We start from the raw sequence: 25,480 nt of genomic DNA, 5'->3' as shown, positions 1-25,480 counted from the left end.
TCCAAGAGTTGAACTCGGAACCTTTGTATTGTATACCTTCTGACGTACGCTCTGTACCACTTTCGATCAAAAATTGATGTTAACACTCTTCAAGTACCGACTCCGAATTTCGGTAGTAAATCTTTATGATTTGCAGTCGTTGTTCGTTCGTGTACTTTTCCACGATGAAAGGGTTGAGTTTACTGAATAAATTGTCAGTGACAGTTCGATGATTAGTGTATGGGAGCGGTCACAAATTAAATTCAAAATTTCCCAAGTTCCTAATGCAAACCCCTTTATATACATTATCCCAGCAAAAACTCTCATTACTTCAATTCTATTTCATCAAAGATGGCCATGCTTTTGTGTTCATGTTTGACATATTCTACTTAAAGACAGACACAATATTCTAACACATGGGAGTGATTGTAGTAGTTTTGTGGCACAGAGCGTAGAGCAGAAGATTTACAATACAAAGGTCCCGAGTTCGAATCTCGGACCAGCAAAATGATTTTCCATTTTTTTATTTCTTTAAAAATCCGCCCACAGCGGATTTGTGGGGAGTTAGAAAAAAATTAAAAATATTTTTTTATAATAATAACGACACTGTATTTCCTTCCTAGTACTACTAAGTGGTGCCAAGCAAGCCATTCGCACTCGCCAATAAAATGGAGAGCACTCATTGGTATGAGATAATTTTGCCCGCAGTTTCTTAATGGCATTTTTATCAATACCTAGGTTATAGTAATGATGTTTTTCTATTATGAACTTCATTGAATGTTGTATGTAATGACATTTGTACTACCGGCAACACAGATGGTATTCCTGTTGATAAATCGTTATATTTTAGCAGCTAGTAAATCTAAGGATAATGAGTTATCCATTATTTAACATGCCAAAAATAATGACATGTATTGGGTTGCCTAAAAAGTAATTGCATTTTTAATAAAACTTAGAATGAACTTTAATCAAATATATAATTGACATTTTGTTCGATAACCTTTTGCCATCTTCCTGGCAAATTTAGTATTCCGCGCTCATAGAACTTCTGGCCTTCATCTGCAAAAAACTGAACCAAGTGCGATTTTATAGCCTCATCATTGCCGAAAGTTTTACCATTTAAGGAGTTCTGCAAAGATCGAAATAAATGGTAGTCTGATGGTGCAAGGTCAGGGCTATATGGTGGATGCATCAAAAGTTCCCAGCCAAGCTCACTCAGTTTTTGGCGAGTGACCAAAGATGTGTGCGGTCTAGCGTTGTCCTGGTGGAATATGACACCTTTACGATTGACCAATTCTGGTCGCTTCTACTTGATGGCTATATTCAATTTGTCCAATTGTTGACAGTAAACATCCGAATTAATCGTTTGGTTCCTTGGAAGCAGCTCAAAATATACCATACCCTTCCAATCCCACCAAACAGACAGCATAACCTTCTTTTGGTGGATATCAGCCTTTGAAGTGGTTTGAGCTGGTTCACCATGATCGTTTTCGACTAACGTTGTTGGAAACAATCCATTTTTCATCTCCAGTTATGATTCGTTTTAAAAACGAATCGAATTCATTGCGTTTAAGGTGCATATCACAAGCGTTGATTCGGTTTGTTAAATGAATTTCTTTCAATACATGTGGTACCCATATTAAAATTGACGCCAAACAAACAAATGTAAACAAAATTTCGCGCACTTTTTTTCTAAAGCAAGCTAAAAGTAACAGCTGATAACTTACAGAAGAAAGAATGCAATTACAGAGTCACAAGCCATTGAAAAAATTTGTCAACGCCGACTATATTACTACTATATTACCGACAATTACTTTTTGGGCAACCCAATACTTACCAAGTTTTTGCTGGTATTCAATTGAAGATCAATATTTCGAGGTGTTACAAACGGAATGCTGGTTGTTAGAATAAACTTTTTGTTGTTCCCATTAAATTTATTTTTATTTTAAATCACATTATAGCATTCTACAAAAATTTAAAATTTTTCATTCGCCAAATTACAAATTCTGAATATCTGTTGTTTTGAAAATTTTTAAAAAATTTCATTTTAAACCAAATCATTTCATAGCAATTATTTCAAAGCAATTTCATGCAAAATAAAACTAAAACTAATTAATTGTGATGAATTAAAGCAAAATGTGCACAATTAATTTCGAACAATTGTTAACATAAAATTATTCTGCCAATTATTTTTTTGTTTGTTTGTGGCTCAAACAAGAAAGAACAGGGCAAAAATTTGTAATTGACAAATCGCCATCAGCAGAAGTGCTAAATTAAATGTGTATTCACCAAAGTGAACGAATAAAGGAAATTTTTTAAAATATTTAGCAACCCATTGGCTCTTAATGGACGTAGAATGCTACACCATCAAGGGATGCTGCTGCTTGCCGCTCAAATTGTGAACATTCAAAATGTGGCTCATTAGCCGAAAATGATGGTGTTCATTTGCCTTTAAATGATTCTTAATAGAGACATCAACCTCCAATTACGAGAGAGAGATTTAATATGAGCGAAATCCACTTTCATATCTTTTGTTTCTTGTGAAGAAATCTCAAAAACATTTGGACATCTTCACAAAAATAAAGAAACGCCCTTCTGTGGTTCCTTTCAACATCTCAAGTGCTGGGGTGGTGCACCATTCACACATGTTCTGCAAACTCACAAATATTTCAATACTGCCAGTATTGAAATCAGAAGAGATACAAAAATCTATGCCTTGACTATCTCTTTCTCTCTCTCTCGCTCTCTCTGTGAGGATCCAAATATAAATCGAAATGTAATTGGCTCAATTCTTGGATCACAGCAAATTGAGGGGATCTGTGGATGTTCAACGATGGTGGTTAATTTCTTCTCTCCGTATTTGAGTGAGCCCCATCGGCTGGCGTTTAGTCTGAAGACAATTTCGAAAGTAGACACACGTTAAACGGCGTGAAATTTTCAAAAACAAAACAATTTTCGTTCTTAAATAAAATCCGTTGATTGGAAAAACTTTATTGAAATGGAAACCCCCGCGGCAGTTCAACGTTATCGCAATAGTTTTTCCATAGAAAACATTTTATCAAAACCTGTAACAAATCCCAGTATCAGCAATTTGAAATTGAAATATGATTTAAGTGAAAGAAATTTGCATTTAAATGGCGTCAACAAAAACAAACTAAATCATGAAGCCTTAGTAAGCGAAGGCGCTATGGTCAATGAATTGAGACCTTCAAGTCCCGAATCTAGTTTTACCGAGGATAACATCGATGATTCAAAAAGTGATATAACCTCCGATGATGACCATGGTAAGCGGAACAATGTGACGGAAGCAAATCGTACAATTTATAAAGTAATTGGTGATTGCAGAAGCAAGTTAAACATGTTACTTTAGGCCGTCCAAATTTTGTTTGCCCAGCCATCATTTGCAAATATGTCAAAACCTGTAACCATTTACGTCGAATCCGCTTAATTGACAACAGCAAAAACGTAAAATTTGTTTCAATTATCCGATACTTTCAATTAAGCGGAATTTATAACATTGAAATCAGATTTCAATTAACCGGTTTATTCAATTAAACGTTGTTCAATTATCCGCCTTCGACTGTATCTCATATTCATAAACAAAAATGTCATCAAAATCGCATAATCAATGAGTAATATGTGGTCGGAAGAATTTCAATCGGCAAATCGGCTTTTGTTTCTAGTGATAATAGTTGGTCAAAACCGGCACTTCAAATTTCAGTCAATCAGATAAAAGTTTAAATTGATTATTTAATTTACTTTCATATACATGTCGGACCCCGGAAAGACCTATAATCAATATTTATTGAAGATTACTGAGTTATAATCATTACCTCACATTCAAAATGTACTAAATCGGATAATAAAGCAACATCTGGAGATTTCAAATCAAACAAGTAAAAAGGCATAAAGTTCGGCCGGGTCGAACCTTGGATACCCACCGACTCGGATATATATATTAAACGCCTTATGTCATCATAGTAAAAAAAATTTATCACTAGGATCGGGCGAAATACATATCTAAATCTGAACCGATTTCGAGCAAACTTCTTAGATATTGTGGTAGTCGTCGAGGAAATCGCTGTACAAAATTTTGGAAAGATTGCCAATAAATACGCTTGTAGTCATCATAGAAGTGAAAATCAGGCGATATATATTTATATACAGGGTGGCTGATGAAAGCCGCTACCAAAAAAAAATGTAATAACTTTTTTTCTATTTAATAATAATAATTTAATAATTAATTTAATTAATTAATTAATTAATTTAATTAATAATAATTTAATAATTAATTTAATAATTTAATTTAACATGAATAAAAGAAAAATGTATTCCATACTCCAAAAAAAAATGTAGCAATATTCATCATTGTAGCAATATTCATCAGCCACCCTGTATATGGCAGCTGTATCTAAATCTGAGCCGATTTCTATGAAATTCACCAGTAATGTCGAAAGTCATAAGAAAATCTTTCCTGTCAAATTTTGAGAGAATCGGTTAACAAATGAGCACTTTATTGCAATATATCTCAAAATCGGACGAAGATAGATATGGGAGCTATATCTAAATCTGAAATAATATCTATAAAATTCATCAATAATGTTGGGAGTCATAAGAAAATCCTCTTGCCAAATTTCGAGAGAATCGGTTGACAAACGACAATTTTATTGCACAATTACTGCAAATCGGACGAAAATATATATGCGAGCTATATCCGAATCTGAACCGATTTTTTCCAATAGGCTTCGTCTCTAGGCCGAGAAACTTGGCTGTACCAAATTTGAAAACGATCGGATGAAAACTGTTTATACAGAAATTAACATGGATAGACGGACAGACAGACGGACATAGCTAAATCGAATCAGAAATCGATTCTGAGTCGACCGATATACTTATCAATGGGTCTATCTCTCTACCTTCTGGGTGTTACAAACAAATGCGCCAAGTTATAATACCCTGTGTCACAGTAGTGGTGTAGAATATAAAAATGCTGCTTTTATGGGCTTAACTTAAATCGTGAGATCAGTATGTGTATATAACAGTTATATTCAAATATAGACCGATCTGAACTATCGATCAAATTTCAGCGAAACTCGAGTAATAAACGTGCTTTTATTCACCCAAGAGCTGAAATCGGCATATCGGTATATATGACAGCAATATCCAAATATAGCTTGATCTTGACCATACTCAGGACTAATGTCGAAGAGCCCAACAGAAATCATTGTGGTAAGGAGGCCACCGTAGCGCAGAGGTTAGCATGTCCGCCTACGACGCTGAACGCCTGGGTTCGAATCCTGGCGAGACCATCAGAAAAAATTTTCAGCGGTAGTTTTCCCCTCCTAATGCTGGCAACATTTTTGAGGTACTATGCCATGTAAAACTTCTCTCCAAAGAGGTGTCGCTCTGCGACACGCCGTTCGGACTCGGCGATAGAAAAGAGGCCTCTTATCATTGAGCTTAAACTTGAATCGGACTGCACTCATTTAAAAGGTGAGAAGTTTGCCCCTGTTCCTTAGTGGAAAGTTCATAGGCAAAATTTGTATTTGCAAGTCTAAACGAAATCTGTTAATAAATTCACCTTTTATGGCACTAAAATCCTTAATCGGGTGATCAGTATATATGGCAGCTACATTCAAATCTAGACCGATCTGAGCCGTGTTGAACAGGGCAGCCGGGGAACCTAATACAACATTTCAAATATCGCGAAATCGAACAATGAATACACTTGTTATGGGCACAAGACCTTTAATTGTGAGTTTGGTCTATATGACAGTTATATGGAAATATAGACCGATCTTAACCAAACTCGGTACGAATGTCGAGTGGCCTAACGCAACTCATTGTGTCTAATTTCAGCAAAATCGGTTAATAAATTCACCTTTTATGGGACTAAAACCTTATATCGGGAGATAGGTTCAATACGGCTCAAATCTGGATCTATCTGAGCCGTATCGAACAGGTATGTCGAAGAGCCTAACACAACTCGCCTAGTATGGACCTTAGACCTTAAATCGGGAGATCGGTCTATATGGCAGCTATATCCAAATCTGAACCCATCAGGGCCAAATAAAACAAGGATGTCGAGGTGCCTTACATAACTTACTGTACCAAATTTCAGCGAAATTAGACAATAAATGCCCCTAGTATGGGCCAAAGACCTTAAATCGAGAAATTGGTCTATATGGCAGCTATATCCAAATCTGGACCGATTTGGGTTCAGATTTTGGACTCACTGTCCCAAATTTCAGCGAAATCGGATAATAAATGTGGCTTTTATGGGCCTAAGACCTTAAATCGGCAGATTGGTATATATGGGGGCTATATCAAGATATTGTCCGATATAGCCCATCTTCGAACTTAACCTGCCTATGCAAAAAAAAAAAGAAACTGTGAAGAAGATTTTTGCGACGATCAAGAATACATATACTTTTTAGGATCGGATCGAATGGATATTTTGATGTGTGGCATACGGAATAACAAAATGAATATACCCCCATCCTTCGGTGGTGGTGGCCAGTTCAAGATTCTACGCAATTGGATACAAATAAACCATTGCGTGATGATTTTAAAAATATCTTCTTGTATGGTCCATCTTCATGATTGTTTGTACCTCAACCGTGCCTTTTCTTTGTGCAATTCCTTAGAGGATTCCTATTTATGAGCACATAGAATGCCATATCATAAAGTCTTCCTCCAGATGCTAAAGAATCTAATCTGAATATTGGTTTATATACGAGTTATATCATATTATAGAACAATTTAGATCATACTAGGCACAGATGTTGGAAGTTATATTAGAAGTCATCGTGAAAAATTTCAGTTGAATCGAATAAGAATTCAACTCTGTATGCGTCATAGGCGGCCATGCTAACCTGCGCTACGGTGGCCTCCATCGTTCATCAATTAAAAGAAGAAATGTTGAAAAAATACGATCGCGGTGCTTCAATATCGTCAAAGGTGGTCAATCATGGATCTACAAATCCAATGAAAGACGTACGTGGAGGAAGCGCTTCGAAGCAAATGGTCAACTGTTTCATCGGCAAAGTTGATCATGTGACGTAGTATGTGGCGGTCAATTCTGACTGGTACATCACAATTTGGTTGCCTAAAGTCTTAGGATAAATTCGAAGAAACGCACAAGAAAAGACGAATCATTGCTCACCATAACAATGAGGGCTCTTACACATCGGCTCAAACCAGCGACTTTTTGACCGGCCGAAACGTCGAATTGATGGGTCTTCCGCCGTATTTCCTTGACTTGGCACCCAATAACTTCTTTTCATTAAAAATGCGTCATAAATGATAAAAATTAATGCTCAGTGATTTTCGTTGCCAGAAAATTATTTTGAAGCGTTCAATAGCCATTACCAGAGTCCAACTATATAAGGTTATAAACCAATTCCGACCAAGATTAGGTTTCTGGCCATCAGACTCACTATACGTTTTCGTCCATTGTGATACCACAAGAAGAGAGGAGGAAGATGCCTTGTACTTCCTACCGTTGAACCATCCAGATCACTTTAAAAAGCCAACACGTTGAGAATGTTCACATCCGCCAAACCAGACAAATTCTCAAAAGAAGTGAGAACCGAAAGTGGAATTCCTTCTGACTGCCAGTGCGAGAGGCACACACAGAACAGATGTTCTATATTCTCTTTTTCCTCGACGTCCTTACAGCTTCTACAAAAGTCGTTAGTTGCAACCTTCAGTCTGCCATTACATTTTTCATTCAGACACAGATCTTTCATCACGGTCACAATGAGACTGAGACGTCTGTTTTAGCCAGCGAAAGCAATGGCGGTAGACCTTTTCAAGTCTTGATTAGGCCACATAAATTTGGAATGTTCACAACCCACCCTTTGTCACCACCTGTCATTCGTTGCTCTTCGGGCCTGAACGTTAAGACATAGCTAACATGTCGATAGAGGGATACCCAAAGATTCTACAATAGGTTCTCTGGAATATGAAAGGCAGTTCCGTGTCTCGCAAGCTCGTCTGCTCAATAATTCCCTGGAACATCTCTGTGGCCCGGCGCCCAGAACAATGAATTTTGTTCAGCCATCTCGTTAAGAGATCTGTTACGTTGCCCAGGGATTAATGTCTGCCTGACTGTCTGAGAAGATATTTACGCTAATCGACACCCACTCCTTTAAAAAATCGTCTGCCCTTTCATTTCCCCTTATTCCGTTAGGGTCTGGCAACCAAACGATGTGGATTTTGCCATTCTCAGAAGGGGTTAATCTCCTTCTTACAATGCAAGACTGTTCGTGACCTTACCGTCCTAGTTGTTATTGCCCTTATGACAATCTGACTGTCCGTAAAGATCTTCACACTCGACGTACTCGCGTTAGCACCACACCACATCACGCATTCCTTGATCGCCGCGATCTCCGCCTGCAGGACCGTATTATGGTCAGACAGTCTAAAACAGATCCCAGTCCCTGGGTTCTCAATGTAGATTCCAAGGCTCACTCTGTCCTCTAGCATTGATCCATCCTTCCAGATGGCTATACTAGGGTTCCATCAATCTATCGACGGCAATCGACTTAAAGGATCATCTCAGGTTTCCGATTGGAAACCTCTTCCCTTTCTTCCAGGTTTCCTATCGTCGCCTCGATTATACCGCGATGGTATGAGCTGCTCCCATCGCCCTAAGTTTCATATCCGCAGTGGCTGCCTCACACTTTATCTGTATATTAATGGGTCGGATATCTAGAATAGTCTCCAGTGCCTTAGTGGGCGTGGTCCTCATCGCTCCGCCTATGCCAAGACAACATGTTCTCTGAACCATAGTAGTCCACCAAACTACTGAGGCGTAAGTAAGTATTGGTCTAATCATGCTCCTGTAGAGCCAGTGGACTATGTTAGGATTCAGACCCCATTTCGAGCCTACGGCCACATAGTGCCCAACATCTGCGAGCCTTCCCAATACGCTCCTGAATGTGACACTGCCAATTTAGTTTCCTGTCCAAGATCACACCTAAGTATTTGACCTTTTCACATATCGAAATCGTCTTATTGAGGAAATGTGGTGCGTTAAATTGGCTCACCTTTGTCTTCCTCATGGACAAGCATATTTCAGTCTTTTCTGGGTTAACAATGTGACCTCTGGGTCTAGCCCATTCATATGCCATATGCAAGATCCTTTCTGCATAGCTCGTTCGGATCCTTACCCCTTAGAGGTATTGTAACATCGTCTGCTAAGCAGACGGGTTCAAATCCCTTTTCATCATCCGTAATAGGTCATTTATGGTGGTTACCCATAGGAGTGGCGATAAAATGCCCCCCTGTGGCGTGCCTTGTACCACTTTCTCCCTTATACTTATGCCATGGGACACACAATATATCCACCTGTTCCTTATCATATGGTTTATCCAGTCTCTAAGGACCGGGTCCACCCGGTACTGGTCTAAGGATTGAATCAGAGTGTCGGTCCGCACATTGCTAAAATCTCCCTCGATGTCACTGCATAACGCCAGGGTGTACGTTTTGGCATTGAGGGATTCTTCTATTTTATGCACAACCTCGTGCAGGGCAGCCTCCACCGACCTTCCCTTGACGTAGGCATGCTATTTGTATTTGAGCAGTTCGCTGGATTTCCTACTCTTTATCATGGTGTCCACAATACGTTCCATGGTTTTGAGTAGAAAGGATATAAGGCTTATGGGTCTGTAGGCCTTTGGTGTCGCATAACTTGCCTTGCCGGACTTGGGTATAAACACCACCCTTGCCTCCTGCCAGGCTTTCGGAGTATATGTAAATCCTAGGCACGCTGTGAAAATTTTGGCCAGACAAGGGCCAGTTAGTCTGCCTCTTTCTGTAATAACGCCGGAAATATTCCATCAGGTCCGGGTGACTTAAATGGTTTGAAGCTCCTCAAGGATTCCTTCACCGTATATTCCGTTATTATAAACCTTCGATCAACGTCATTATTTCAAGATTCCGGAGTCTCCGTGAGTCCCTTCGTATCCCGTGGAAAATGAGGTTTCAACAAAAGCCTTAACATGTCCTCCGTTGTCTCTGCTCTCACGCCCATGTACTCTACTAAAGTTTCAGTTTGGACATGGGTACAAAAGCGTACTCGATCACGTATGCGGTAATTCGGTTATAATAAGGTGTGCACACTACTTAAATACATATACATAGCATACATTTGCTTTTTATCGAACAATTTTCCAAAATTTATAACAAATCCGATTTATAACAAATCTGTTAATAACACAATCGAATTACCAAACTAAAATTACTATGACAACAGTACTCAATTTGCCCTAGGATAATTAAAATAGTTTTTTTTTACATTGCTCTAATTAATCACGACTAATAGCAGCAATTATCAAATACCAAAGAAACGAGGAAAGTTAAAAAAACGAAACTAAAACGAATAGGAAAAGTACACAGATTCAAATTAATTTAAGGCACTATTCTTAAATAATGCCACGAACCAGAAAATAAATGTTGCAAAATTGTGTGAGACGCTAAGAGCATCGCTAAGATTGGCAATGGCGGCAGTCGCCATGGCATTAGCCAGCCAGCCAACAGACAACATTACCAAGATGATTATCACCTACACGGAAAAGAGATGGTGCGCGCGCCTTGCCACTCATTGGCTGAGATGCTGGGCAAGAGCAAATTTGTTTAATTAACAAAAGCCAATTGGCCATTTAGCTGAGTTAGAAATCACACACACACCCACACACACACTAGAGATATAACCCATTCACAGGGAAATGAATAATATTATATATGTGGTTTAATTATTCTAGATAAAAATCAATTATTTTAAAAAATAAATAATATGTATAGGGAGGGATACAGACAGGGGGAACCATTATAAAAATAAAACAAGTAAGTAAGTATTTACCCTCCACCATGGATCGCATTTGTCGAGTTCTATGCGCGGTATCTCTTTTTAGGCAAACAAAGAATATTGAATGAGAACTGTTATGCTATTGGAGCTATATCAAATTATAGTCCGATTCGGACCATAAATGAATGTTGAACATTGTAGGAGACATTGTGTAATATTTCAGTTCATTCGGATAAGAATAGCGCCTTGTAGGAGCTCATGAAGCAAAATCGGGAGATAGGTTTATATGGGAGCTGTATCAAGCTATTGGTCGATTTAGATCATATTAGACACGTATATTCAAAGTAATGAGCGAAGCCGTTGTACAAAATATTTGCCAAATCGGATGACAATTGCACACCCTAGAGGCTCAAGAAGTCAAGACCCCAGATCGGTTGATATGGCAGCTATATCAGGTTATGCACCGATTTGCGCCATACTTAGCACAGTTATGAGAAGTCATAGCAAAACACCAAGTGCAAAATTTCAGCCAAATCGGATGAGAATTGCGCTCTCTAGAGGCTCAAGAATTCAAGATCCCCGATCAGTTTATATGGCAGCTATATCAGGTTATGTACCAATTTGCGCGTCACAGTTTTTGGAAGTCATATCCAAACACCTCATGACAAATTTTAGCCAAATCGGATGAGAATTGCGCCCTCTAGCGACTCAATAAATGAAGATCCAAGATCCGTTTATATGGATTATGGACCGATTTGGACCATACTTCGCATAGTTGTTGGTGATACATAGTGATATCAAAACACTACGAGCAAAATTTCAGTCAAGTCGGATGAGAATTGCGTCCTCTAGAGGCTCAGTCAAGACCCAAGATCGGTTTATATGGCAGCTATATATATCAAAACATGGACCGATTGGGCCCATTTACAATGCCAACTGACCTACACTAATAAGAAGTATTTGTGCAAAATTTCAAGCGGCTAGCGTGCTTTCGACAGACAGACGGACGGACAAGGCCACTTCGACTTAAAATGTCACGACGATCAGGAATATATATACTTAATGGGGTTTTAGACGCATATTTCGAGGTGTTACAAACAGAATGACGAAATTCCATCCTTTGGTGGAGGGTATAAAAAGATTACAGCCGAATCCGGACAATTGAACACCGTTTATTTGACTAAATCGTGTTAATTGCAATATAAATTTTGTTGAAAAAATCAGATTTCAATATTAATTGAAAGTATACGCTTAATTGAATGTATCGTGAAGGGTGATTTTTATGATCTATTGTAAAGTTTTTCAAAAAAAAAAAATATATAAACTTCAGATAAATGCATGAAATCTTTATTTGAATCGATAGTACAGTCCATATAATTTAATGTTGGAGGATTATTTCATGCAAATGTTGACCGTGACTGCGCCCTAAATGGTCCAGCCCATTTTTGGCATACTCTTTTCAACATTTCGGCCGGTATCTCAAGAATAAATGCTTCAATGTTGTCTTCCAATGCGTCAATTGAAGGGCAAAAAAAAGTTGGATATCATCTCACGATAGTGCTCACCATTCACAGTTACGTTACGATTCCCGTCAACTTTGAAGAAGTACGGTGCAATGATGCCACAGGCTCATAAACCGTACCAAACAGTGACTTTTCTGAATGCATTGATAGCTCTTCCGCTTCCGGCTGATCTTCACTCCAAAATCGACAATTCTGCTTATTTATGTACCCGTTGTTAACAGTTTCGTAATCCTTTCGTGTGGGTCTCATACTGTCCCAATTGGTCTGAATGTCAGTTGTGAGGGAGTTTTTGTTTTGGTACAGCCTCCCAGGGTCTTGACCCCAAATTTTGTTATAAGTTTCGTATTCTACTCCCAAACAGTGTTGCCACTCAGGAAAATTATTTCCTACCAAAATTTAATAAAAATCCTACCAAACCAGACCAAAACCTACCAATTGTTCAACAAGCCAAATATGTGCGTATTTTTAGCCCCCGCCGAATTGTTGGCCATTTTGGCATTCCATTTTGAAGACATCAAACATTTATACACATTAGATACTTTTTCAACTCTACAAAGTACTAGATCGTCGTTATTCATGGAGGACCGTTCGTCTGTTTGTTGAAATCACTCACAGTCTTTAGTTCAACAATGGTCTATAACTTGATATAAGTTATAGACCCTTAATTCTGATCTCCCCCTTTATACTGATCTCCCGTATTTCTACTCCAATTTCAATGAACAACCGTGCCCAGAAACGCGCTTTTACTACACATTTTCGCCGGTTCACTGCGTTGAATAGACCATGAGTATGGACCAGATTTGGCAATATTTGTATTCAGCTGCCACATGTGCTTGTTTTCCGACTGAAGGCATTGAACGCACAAAACCCACAATTTCTACCCAGATTTACGAAATTTAGAAGATATCCCGGAAGGCCACCGTAGCGCAGTGGTTATCATGTTCGCCTACGATGCTAAACGCCTTGGTTCGAATCCTGGCGAGACCATCAGAAAATATGTTCAGCGGTGGTTTACCCCTCCAGAGCTACCCCTTTAATGCCATGTAAAACTTCTCTCCAAAGAGGTGTCGTACTGCGGCACTCCGTTCAGACTCAGCTATAAAAAGGAGATCCCTTATCATTGAGCTTAAACTTGAATCGGACTGCACTCATTGATATGTGAGAAGTTTGTCCCTGTTCCTCAGTGTAATGTTCATGGGCAAAATTTGCATTTGCAGAAGATATCCCTTAACAGTCATACCAGTTATAGTAAGTATCAAAACGTACGCCATTACAACAGCAACATCCATCGTTTTATTCTGCACTCCTAACGAATAGTACACAGAAAAGACAGGAAGTGAATTAGTTTTGAGTTATTCCCGGCGATTTTTCAGTAATTAACTATGTATATGTATGTTGGAATATCCTACCAAAAATTGAGATCAGCTGACCAATCTACCAAGAGCATAAAAACCTACCAAAAACGGCAACACTGCTCCCAAATACCTTTCATTTGAGACCCTGGTTGTGGTTTTTTTTTGGGGGGTGGGTATGTAGCTATTGTTGCTTCCATTGTGAAATTTAAGCTTTATACGTTCAGTATATGTAATATGCTAAGTAGCTTGAAACGACTTATTTTAGGTCAAAAATTATTTGTGTGAAATCGGGTCTTCGATACGTTCATCCGTATAAACTATGCGTTTGCATAAAATCCGGTCTTTGCTTTACTTTAATTGGCTATGCCAGAATATTTGTTCCACTAGCCGAACGTAGAATAGCGTTCCAAGCGCCTCGATCATCTACGCTCTTTCTAAAATCTCTGACACCAAGTTTCGAGGTGTCTCCCACAACTTGATCTTTCCATCGGGCTTTTGGTCTTCCCGGTTTGCGTGTACCACCGTGTTTGCCTTCAAAAGACTTCTTTGCTGGAGCTTCTTCATCCATTCTGGCAACATGACCTAGCCAACGCAGCCGTTGTATTACAGCTCATACAGCTCGTGGTTCATACATTGCCTATATTCTCCATTAACTCAAACTGGTCCATATATTTTACGAAGTATCTTTCTCTCAAACACTCCAAGCACTGCCTAATCTGCTTTCACAAGTACCCATGCTTCAGAACCATATAACAGCACGGGTAGTATGAGTGTCTTGTATAGTGTAATCTTCGTCTTTCGAGGGGTGACCTTGTTTCTAAACTGCTTACTTAGTCCAAAGTAGCATCTGTTAGAAAGTATTATTCTTCGCTTAATCTCAAAACTGGTGTCATTCGTTTCGGTTACGGCGGTGCCGAGGTAGATACAGTTATTGACTGTCTCAAAGTTGTGGTTCCCAACTTTCTCCATTTTCTTTATCTGCTCGCTTGTGCAAGGCTTTTGGGAGTTGAAACCATGCATTTCATCTTATCTCCATTTTCTGCCAGACCCATTTTCACTGACTCTCTTTCGCTTCTTTCAAAGGCTGCAGTTACTACTTCCGGTGACCGACCTATGATATCGATGTCGTCGGCATAGGCGAGCAGCATCTGTTCTCTTGTGATTAGTGTGTCATATCTATTCACATCTGCATCTCGTATAATCTTCTCCAACAGGATATTAAAGAGATCACACGATAGGCTGTCTCCTTGTCTGAAACCTCGTTTGGTATTAAATGGTTCGGAGAGATTCTTTCCTGTTCTTACTGAGGAACGATTCCTGCAGAGTCTTTGCAGGGATACCAAACTCAGACATGGCATGAAATACCTTTGAACGTAAAGGAGTTTCAACAAAGAGATGGGTCTTTTCCAGGATTTGGCACAAATCCGGTCTAGTGATAATAAATACTTCTATGGGGCTGGGATCCGAATCGGCTATGTAAAGGGTGATTTTTTTGAGGTTAGGATTTTCATGCATTAGTATTTGACAGATCACGTGGGATTTCAGACATGGTGTCAAAGAGAAAGATGCTCAGTATGCTTTGACATTTCATCATGAATAGACTTACTAACGAGCAACGCTTGCAAATCATTGAATTTTATTACCAAAATCTGTGTTCGGTTCGAAATGTGTTCATTCACCGTAACGTTGCGTCCAACAGCATCTTTGAAAAAATACGGTCCAATGATTCCACCAGCGTACAAACCACACCAAACAGTGCATTTTTCGGGATGCATGGGCAGTTCTTGAACGGCTTCTGGTTGCTCTTCACTCCAAATGCGGCAATTTTGCTTATTTACGTAGCCATTCAACCAGAAATGAGCCTCATCGCTGAACGGTGAATGAACACATTTCGAAGAGGTTTCCGATCGGATACCTAAAACGACACCTCAGATCGAGTGCGAGGCACTGCTGCCAGCGGCACATTATTGGACTTACGGAGCTCTGGCATTGTCATCTGGCAATTCAAGCTACACAGATTCATGCTAGAGGACAGAGTGAGCCTAGGAACTGAGATCTGTTGAGATTTGGCAGTACATGCCAGACAACTGCCGTCAATAAACTTGGTTAACCCGAAGCCTTTCGGGCAACGCAATCCGATTTGAGGGAGTGGGCGACAAATGCGCATATAACACTGTGGAACAGCGAAACAGTCGATAGGACGGCGAAAAGCCTATGGGTTGATTCGGATCATGAGAAAACGGGGCTATTACTGAAAGGAAGTAAGAAGAAGCGGCAAGTAATCGCATGTGGGGAAGATGATGAGACATTGGAGCATTTCCTATGTCATTGACGACTTTCGCGGCTAAAAAACACCGGTACTGAGGTGGGGACACAATACCAGACTTGAACCAACTTAAGGCAGTGGTATGGAAAACAATTAAGGATTTTGTAAGTAGCACGCAATTCCTAACTTAAAATTTCTTTTTTGAGTTTACTTTTTAGCCGATTACTGACTAATGTAGTAACCTTACCTAAGTGGTTTCGTTTGGCTATAGGCCGTTTTGTCGCACCTTGGGATTTGGCCAAAGTTAAAACAACAGGAATTTTTCCTATTGTTGTACCACATAGTTGGGATCCCACAATATGCTTTCAAGTGGCAATATTTGGCGGCCGCGTATTTTATTTTCATCCCAATTGTATTTAATCGAAAGTTGCAGCAAACATAGTTTTGTGTGTTGCCTGCTAAAATACCCGTGTTTTTGGCATTTCCATTACTGTGTTGACAGCAGACCATTAGGTTTCTCAAGTCGAAAATAGATGCTCATTAGGGTTTCTGCTTTTTTATTCTGTTTGAAACAAGACGTCAACCTGTTGACAGAGACTATCTTTCAAGTGTAGCCAGAATTATTTTTAACGAAATGAGCTAATGATGCCGTTTTTATTCACATCTCGTTTAAGGTTCGAATGATGATCGCAAGAAACGGCCACGTACAGCCTTTTCCGCCTCACAAATCAAAGCATTAGAAACAGAATTCGAGAGAGGGAAATATTTATCGGTGGCCAAGAGGACAGCGCTGGCCAAACAATTGCATTTGACGGAGACACAGGTAATTTAGTTAAATTTGTATTTTAACAAGCTTTTGATTTTCCAGTAGTAACATATCTTTCTATTCAAGATTAAAATTTGGTTTCAAAATCGCCGCACCAAATGGAAGCGAAAATACACAGCCGATGTGGAGACTTTGGCCTCCCACTACTATGCCCAACTGGGTATTGGCGGTTTAGCCAGACCCATGGTAGTCGGGGACCGTCTATGGCTATTTAGTCAAACACCAGCAGGTCCAGCTCCCTTGCAATCGATTATGCTAAACGGTGGACCTTCAGGGAATATACCACCCTCAAACATTTCCCCTTTGGCCGCCAGTCAATTGAGAGCATATCCTACCTCAAATCTAATTCAAGCCGTTCCTAGTCCTAATGTCATTGAAAGTGCACGCAACGCCATTCTGGCCCGAGGCCAACCTTTAAATTACACTTTGACACCTTATCTAACGCAAAGATCGGGGGCTAACACAAACTCCATAAACCCTGCCTCTAGATACATGGACTATTCGACCTCATCGAGTCTATATCAAAACTCACCTGCCGCCAATGATGCTTATCTGCAACTGAAGTACAATGTTTTGAATACTCTGCAGGGACCGGAAACGGATGCGGCACCCAGCTCGAATGGTTTGGCCGAATTGGAACGAGTATTCGGTGATACAAATACCAACTTTTTGGAGCATAAGCCAGGCGGTTCAGCCGCTGGAGGTGACAAGCTAAATGGAAAAAACTCCGATTTTGGTTACAATAGTCTGGCATTGACGCAACGCAATGTCAAATCGTCATCGGCCAATGACAGTGATTCCGAATGCAGTGAAATCGATTGTGAACAAATTGACGAAGAATAAAAATGCATAAAGATGTGTACAAAAAGACCCATGTTAATTACCACTCATTAATAAGCCAAAGATGAACAGTTTAATATACACTTTTTTTTTGCTTATATTTAAGTTAAATGTATACTATAAATAAAATAAAGAGATTTATTTTAAGAAATGTAATAGGAAAGACTCCGTTTTCGTTCATGTGTAAACAATTTTGTTTTAGATGCTAATCCGGACAATTTCTGGGATTTCGGATAACATGCATTGGTATTTGAGGTTTCAATCGATGTTCGAAGCACGGTAGTAGAGATGATTGGACAGATTCTAAGCGATACGCCGACCTTCTTTAACAAACCAGGTAGGAGGTATTAGATGTAAGGGTGCGGATATTAATCTGTCCCATGCTTCTATGAACATACACTTAAGACAGTAAACGGCTTGTTTGCGCGCTCGAAAAAGGAAATCCAAGTTTGGAATTCTGTACTACTTACAAAGTCCTTAATTGTTTTCCATGCCACGCCCCTAACTTGGTTCATGTCTGGTATCGTGTCCCCACCTAACTGCCGGTAACTGTTAGCCGCGAAAACTGGGCAATGACAAAAGGAAATGCTCCAACGTCTAATTATCTTCCCCACATGCCCTACACATGCTATCACTGGCGCACCGATTTAACATAAGTGAGCTCGTAGTCCTATGTGTCCCGTTGTGATACCGAAAGCTACACTGACCTCCTTCTTACTTCTTTCCAGTAATAGCCTTGTCTTTTCACAATCTGTGCCATCCTCAGAGAAGGCGTTAATCCCCTTCTTACACTCCAAGACTGTTCGTGATATTACCATCCTGGTTGTTATTGCCCTTACTGTTTACTGTCCATAAAGATGTTCATACTTGACGTCCTTGCATAAATAGCACACCCCTCACGCATTTCGTGATCGCGGGATCTCCGCCTGCAGCACCGTATTATGGTCAGGCAATCTAAAACAAATGTCAGTCCCTGGGTTCTCTATGCACACCCCCATGCCCACTATGTTCTTTAGCTTTGATCCATCCGTGTAACATGATCTTCCCATAGGCAATACTAGGGTTCCGTCAATCCAAGAAGGTGCCGCTAGCAGCAGTACCTCACACTCGTCCTCAAGTGTCGTCTCAGGCATCCGATCGGAAACTTCTTCCATTCCTTCCATTCCTTCCAGGTTTCCTATCGTCGCTTCGATTATACCGCGATGGTTGAGCTGCTCCTACCCTCAATCCATTCTCCCATCGGTTTAAGTCTCATTGCCGCAGTGGCTGCTTCGCATTTAATCTATATGTCTATGGGTCGGATATCTAGAATAGTCTCCAGAGCCCTAGTGGGCGTGGTCCTCATCGCTCCGCCTATGCCAAGACAACCTTTTCTCTGAACCTGTTGTATGTGTGTACAACGTTGCACTTTTTCTCCACTGCAGTCCAACAAACTACTGAGGCGTAAATAAGAATTGGTCTAATCACGCTCATGTAGTGCTAGTGGACTATCCTCGGATTCAGGCCCACATTTCGAGCTTACGACCCGTCTACATAGTGCCCAACGCTCCTGAATATGACACGTCCAATTCAGTTTCCTGTCCAAGATCACTTCTATGTATTAGACCTTGTCAGATGTCGAAATCGTTCTATTGAGGAAACGTGGTGTGTTAAATTGGCCCACCTTTGTATTCCTCGTAAACAAGCAGATTTCGGTCTTTTCTGGGTTAACATTGAGACCCCTGGATCTAGCCCATCGTATGCCATCTGCAGGACACTTTCGACCCTTCTGCATAGGTGGTTCGCATCCTCATCCCTTATAAGTATTATAACTTCGTCTGTGTAGCAGACGGGTTCATATCCTTCATCAGTAAGCATCCGTTATAGGTTATTTATGGTGGTCATGCATAACAGTGGCGATAAAATGCCCAACAGTGGCGAGCTCTGTGCCACTTTCTCACTTATATTTATGTTAAGGGATCCAAAATTTATCCACTTGATCCTTAGCAGTCTCTAAGGACCAGGTCCACCTGTATCGGATCATTGTGTCGGTCCGCACATTGTTAAAATCCCTCTCGATGTCAATGCATACCGCCAGTGTGTACATCTTGGCATCGAAGGATTTGTCTATTTTATGCACAACCTCGTGCAGGGCAGTCTCCACCGACCTTCCCTTAACAAAGGCATGCTGTTTGTATTTGAGCACAATGCGTTCCATGGTTTTGAGTGGAAAGGACGTAAGGCTTATAGTAGACCTGTAGACTTGTGGTTTCGCTCAAGTTGCCTTGCCGGGCTTGTGTATAAATACCACCCTTGCCTCTAAGTTCTAGGCACCCTGTGAAAATACAGGCCAGATGGGGCTCCACCTCCTTCTGTAGTAACGCCTTAAATATTTCATCAGGTACGGGTGACTTAAGTGGCTTGAAGTGTTGAATTTTATTGTGTTCCTTGAGCCGTGTGTAATACACATCCCAATATACTTCCTCTATTTTACGAAGTGCTCTGTTTAAAAAGTCTGCGGACCTCTCGAATCTTGCGAATCTTCCCGGTCATCCATGGTTTTTCTTGGGCTGATTTCCTTTCCCGAAGAGGACAACTATCTTCGATAGACCCCACCAGTGCAGTGTAATCCTGTTAACATTGTGGCCAATGTCTTCTATGCTTGGACAATCTTAATTATCTTGCCCAAGTCTTCTTCTGAGTAGTCTTCCGATAAAGTAATGCCAGATAAAGTAATGCCAGGTATGCTCCACCGTCTCCCTGTCTCACCACTGTTGCATCCGACGTTAGCAACTCTGGGGAAAATATATAATTTAAATTTTTATTACAAATAACGCAGGTCCTCGGCCGAGTACCAGCGTTAGCATAGTTGAGTCCACAAACTTTGTTACGGGTCTAGATGTTACCGTTGTGGAGAAGTCTTCGATGACAACAGTTTCTCTGATCACCGTTTCATTAGCTTCAGCCCTTACGAAAACACACAAAAGTGAGGTGAGCTAAAATAGGCTCAAAACATATTCTGGATGAAATACTGCAGCTGTGAGGAAGATACTTCCGAGTCTTCTAGGTAACGGAAAAGTCTATCTTACACACCTATGTATGTATTACATTGGGTACATTCAGAAGTCAGACAACGTATGTACACAGTCTGGTGAGAAAATACTTGAACTAACCTGAATACACATTTCCCGGGAAAATCTTCAAAGAACAAGTCACTGATGTGGTTTCGTCGGAACTGTTGAGCACATTGCAGGGGCGTAGAAATGGGGTGCGGGGGACTATCGGGCAAATTACATTTTGGGTTTTAAGCAGGTACTCTGGTTTTGGCTGTGGAAAACCTCAACAAAATATCGTAATTTACATAAACACCGCAAACTTTCTACACAAACACTGGCAGAATTGTGTTTGTGTAGAAAGATTTAATTGTGCCCAATTGCTACTTTTAGGTCATTAGCCTAAAAAAGCATTTTGATCTGTTTGTAACTCCTCGAATTCTGTCATTCTGTTTGTAACTCCTCGAAATATTCGTCTAAGACCCCATAAGGTGTATATATTCTTGATCCTCATGACTTTTTAAGTCGATCTAGCCATGTCCGTCCGTCTGTCTGTCGAAAGCACGCAAACTTTCGAAGGAGTACAGCTAGACGCTTCAAATTATACACAAATACCTGTTAGTGTAGGTCGGTTGGGACTGTAAATGGGCCATATCGGTCCATGTTTTGATATAACTGCCATATAAACCGATCTTGGCTCTTGATTCTTGAGCCAGTAGTGGGCTCAATTCTTATCCGAATGGCTGAATCTTTGCATGTAGTGTTATGTTAGAATTTAGTTATGTTAGGTTGAAGGTTTAGACCGCGTGGCATGCATTGGGTATATACTGTAGTTGTCAGACCACTCTTCCAAGAAAAGCCACTCTTGCCCTATACACCTGCAAGAGAGCCATTGGCAAAAATTGGGGGTTTAGACCGCGTTTCATGCATTGGGTATATACTGCAGTTGTCAGACCTATAATGCTATATGGTGTTGAGATCTGGTGGAGGGTTTAGACCGCGTGTCATGCATTGGGTATACACTGCAGTTGTCAGACCACTCTTGCAAGAAAGGCCACTCTTGCCCTATACACCTGCAAAAGAGCCATTGGCAAAAATTGGGGGTTTAGACCGCGTTTCATGCATTGGGTATACACTGCAGTTGTCAGACCTATAATGCTATATGGTGTTGTGGTCTGGTGGACGGCGCTTCGAAAGTCCTTCTACTGCTCAATACTTAACCGGATCCAAAGGATGGCTTGTTTGTGCCGCACTGAGAACGACAATATCTGATGTACTGAATTTTATGCTATATCTTATGCCTCTGGACATTGTGGCTACACAAATTGCAGCGACCACTGCCGTGAGGTTAAGGGAGCATTCTCATTGTTCATGTGACTGTACCACTATTCCTGATAGAACCGATTGAAACTACGATATCCCTGGTAACAGAAGTTACATTGACTTCTATACGGATGGTTCTCAACTAAACTACCAGATGAGCTTAAGGGTATACTCTAAAGATCTAGAACTAATCATATCGAGAAGGTTACCCAACCACTGCAGTGTGTATCAAGCAAAGATCCTTGCAATTAAGGAAGTTGTGGAATGGCTAAGATATGTTGTCATTGCGACGATTGCCATAAATATCATCTCAGACAGCCAGGCAGGCCATTAAATCCCTGGAGAATGTTTTTCTGAACACTTAAACCGCCTTTGACTATCGCAGATCTCTCAACAAGATGGCCGAACAGTTCAAAATTCACCTGTTTTGGGTTCCGGGCCACAGAGATATCCCAGGGAATTGTAATGCGGATGAGTTTGCGAGACTAGGAACTACCCTACACATTCCAGGGATACTGGAATCTGTGGGTATGCCTCTTGCGACATATAAGCTAAGTTTTTAGGACCCGGCTCGAAGGACAACGAACGATAAATGGTCACAAAGAGGGGGCTGTGCGCATTCCAAATCTAGATCTAGGTCTTATCAAGACTTGAAGAGGCCTACTGCTTTGCCGTCATTGGTTAGAACAGACGTCTCAATCATTGTGTCCGTCATGACAGATCACTGTCTAATCGGAAAACATGCTGACAGACTGAAGGTTGCCAGCAAGGACTTTTGCAGAAGCTGTGAAGACATCGAAGAAGAAGAGAATATTGAACTAGCAGTCAGAAGGAGTTCCACTTTAGGTTCTCATTTCTTTGAGAACCTATCTGATTTAGGGGATGTGAACATTCGCAAGTTATTGGGCTTTTTAAAGCGATCTGGATGGTTCAACGGTAGGAACTAGAAGGCATTTTCCTTCTTCTGTTCCTGTGACATCTTAGTGAGTCTGATGGCAGACTGCCACTTAAACGTAACCTAACCTAAGTATCGTTGTATATCCTGATATAGGGGCCATATAAACCGATCTTAAAACTTGAATTCTTGCGCCACTAGAGGGCGAAATTCCTATCCGATTTGGCTGAAATTTTGCATGAGGTGTTTTGTTATTACTTTCAACAACAGTATTGAGTATGGTTCAAATCAGTCGATAACCTGATATAGCTGTCATGTGACCCGATCTGGGATCTTGACTTCATAACATGCTATAGCTGCCATATAAACCGAGCTGTGATCTGACTTCTCGAGCCTCTAGAGGGCGCAATTTTTATCCAATTTGGCTATAATCTTATGCAACGGCTTCTCCCATGACCTTCAACATACGTGTCAAATATGGTCTGAAACGGCCTACAGCCTGATACAGCTCCCATATAAAACGATCTCTTGAGCCCCTAGAGTGCGCAATTCTTATTCGAATTGGCTGAAATGTTACGCAATGACTTCTACTATGATCTCCAACATTGAATTCAATTATGATCCGAATCGTACCATAACTCCAGTAGCATAGCAATTCTTTTATTTTACCCTTATAAGACTAAAAAGAGATACCGGGAAAAGAACACAACAAATGCGATCCACGGTGGAGGGTATATAAGATTCGGCCCGGCCGAAATTAGCACACTTTTTCGTGTTTTATGTTGAGTTTGACAGTTGTTTGTTTGCAAAGCCGAATAGAGTACCTAGGGTTGGTACTCTATTCGGCTTTCTCTAGAGCATACCGCCCTTTCAAATTTTTGGGAAAACATTTTTATACCCTCCACCATAAGATGGGGGTATACTAATTTCGTCATTCTGTTTGTAACTACTCGAAATATTCGTCTGAGACCCCATAAAGTATATATATTCTTGATCGTCGCGACATTTTATGTCGATCTAGCCATGTCCGTCCGTCTGTCCGTCCGTCCGTCCGTCCGTCCGTCTGTCTGTCTGTCGAAAGCACGCTAACTTCCGAAGGAGTAAAGCTAGCCGCTTGAAATTTTGCACAAATACTTCTTATTAGTATAGGTTGGTTGGTATTGTAAATGGGCCATATCGGTCCATGTTTTGATATAGCTGCCATATAAACCGATCTAAGGTCGTGACTTCTTGAGCCTCTAGAGTGCGCAATTCTTATCCGATTGGAATGAAATTTTGCACGACGTGTTTTCTTATGATATCCAACAACTGTGCCAAGTATGGTTGAAATCGGTCCATAACCTGATATAGCTGCCATATAAACCGATCTTGGGTCTTGACTTCTTGAGCCTCTAGCGTGCGCAATTCTTATCCGATCAGAATGAAACTTTGCACGAAGTGTTTTGTTATGATAGCCAACAACTGTGCCAAGTATGGTTCAAATCGGTCCATAACCTGATATAGCTGCCATATAAACCGATCTTGGGTCTTGACTTCTTGAGCCTCTAGAGCGCGCAATTCTTATCCGATTGGAATGGAATTTCGCACGACGTGTTTTGTTATGATATCCAACAACTGTGCCAAGTATGGTTTAAATCGGTTCATAACCTGATATAGCTGCCATATAAACCGATCTTGGGTCTTGACTTCTTGAGCCTCTAGAGGGCACAATTCTTATCCGATTTGAATGAGTTTTTGCACGAAGTATTTCGTCATGATATCCAACAACTGTGCCAAGTATGGTTGAAATCGGTCCATAACCTGATATAGCTGTCATATAAACAGATCTGGGGATTTGACTTCTTGAGCTTCTAGAGGGCGCAATTCCTATCCGATTTGGCTGAAATTTTGCATGACGTATTTTATTTTTACTTTCAACAACTGTGTCAAATAAGGTTCAAATCGGTTCATAACCTGATATAGCTGTCATATAAACCGATCTGGGATCTTGACTTCTTGACCCCTAGAGGTCGCAATTATTATCCGATATGCCTGAAATTTTGTACGACGTATCCTCTCATGACCATCAACAAACGTGTTTATTATGTTCTGAATCGGTCTATAGCCCTATACAGATCCCATATAAATCGTTCTCTCTATTTTACTTCGTGGGCCCCAATGGGCGCAATTCTTATACGAATTGGCTGAAATTTTACACAGGTCTCCAACATATAATTTAATTGTGGTCCGAACCGGACCATATCTTGATATCGTTTTAATAGCAGAGCAACTCTTCCTTATATCCTTTTTAGCCTAAGAAAAGATGCCGGGAAAACAACTCGACAAATGCGATCCATGGTGGAGGGTATATAAGATTCGGCCCGGCCGAACTTAGCACGCTTTTACTTGTTAAGTGTTTTTTCTTTTTCAATTTTTGTTTGTTTCTCTTTCGGGACAAGCTCAATGATCGGAGATGCAAAAGGAAAGCCAAAGATAGCAACACACACCAACCACTATGGGACGCGTTTCGTCTTTGGTTAGCCAACTTTTAAACCATATTAGGTGTGATGGCTTCAAGGGTCGTGCGTTGGTATATTGTATTTGAGTCGTATTAATTGCGAAAACTCATCTATGATACAATTACCACAT

At 40.4% G+C, this 25,480-nt stretch overlaps 1 protein-coding gene across 1 annotated transcript; it reads left to right on the top strand.

Moving 5' to 3' along the window:
• The first annotated feature begins 2,953 nt into the window (after positions 1 to 2,953).
• LOC106089817 (pituitary homeobox 3) lies at positions 2,954 to 17,605 on the top strand. The gene is made up of 3 exons (XM_013255809.2): positions 2,954 to 3,263; positions 16,611 to 16,759; positions 16,829 to 17,605. Exons 1-3 carry the CDS (start codon positions 2,978 to 2,980, stop codon positions 17,603 to 17,605), a joined length of 1,212 nt encoding a protein of 403 aa, XP_013111263.2. The 5' UTR covers positions 2,954 to 2,977.
• The last annotated feature ends 7,875 nt before the right edge of the window (positions 17,606 to 25,480 follow it).

This window comes from Stomoxys calcitrans, chromosome 5, assembly GCF_963082655.1.
Source record: "Stomoxys calcitrans chromosome 5, idStoCalc2.1, whole genome shotgun sequence".
NCBI lineage: Eukaryota > Metazoa > Arthropoda > Insecta > Diptera > Muscidae > Stomoxys > Stomoxys calcitrans.
This window is presented reverse-complemented; position numbering and strand designations above follow the sequence as displayed.

Excerpts from the sequence above, each read along its gene's own strand:
- LOC106089817 (XM_013255809.2), top strand. The coding sequence starts at position 2,978 with ATGGAAACCCCCGCGGCAGTTCAACGTTATCGCAATAGTTTTTCCATA. Across the intron at positions 3,264-16,610 it reads AACCTCCGATGATGACCATG|GTTCGAATGATGATCGCAAG; the intron begins GTAAGCGGAACA and ends ATCTCGTTTAAG. Across the intron at positions 16,760-16,828 it reads TGCATTTGACGGAGACACAG|ATTAAAATTTGGTTTCAAAA; the intron begins GTAATTTAGTTA and ends TTTCTATTCAAG.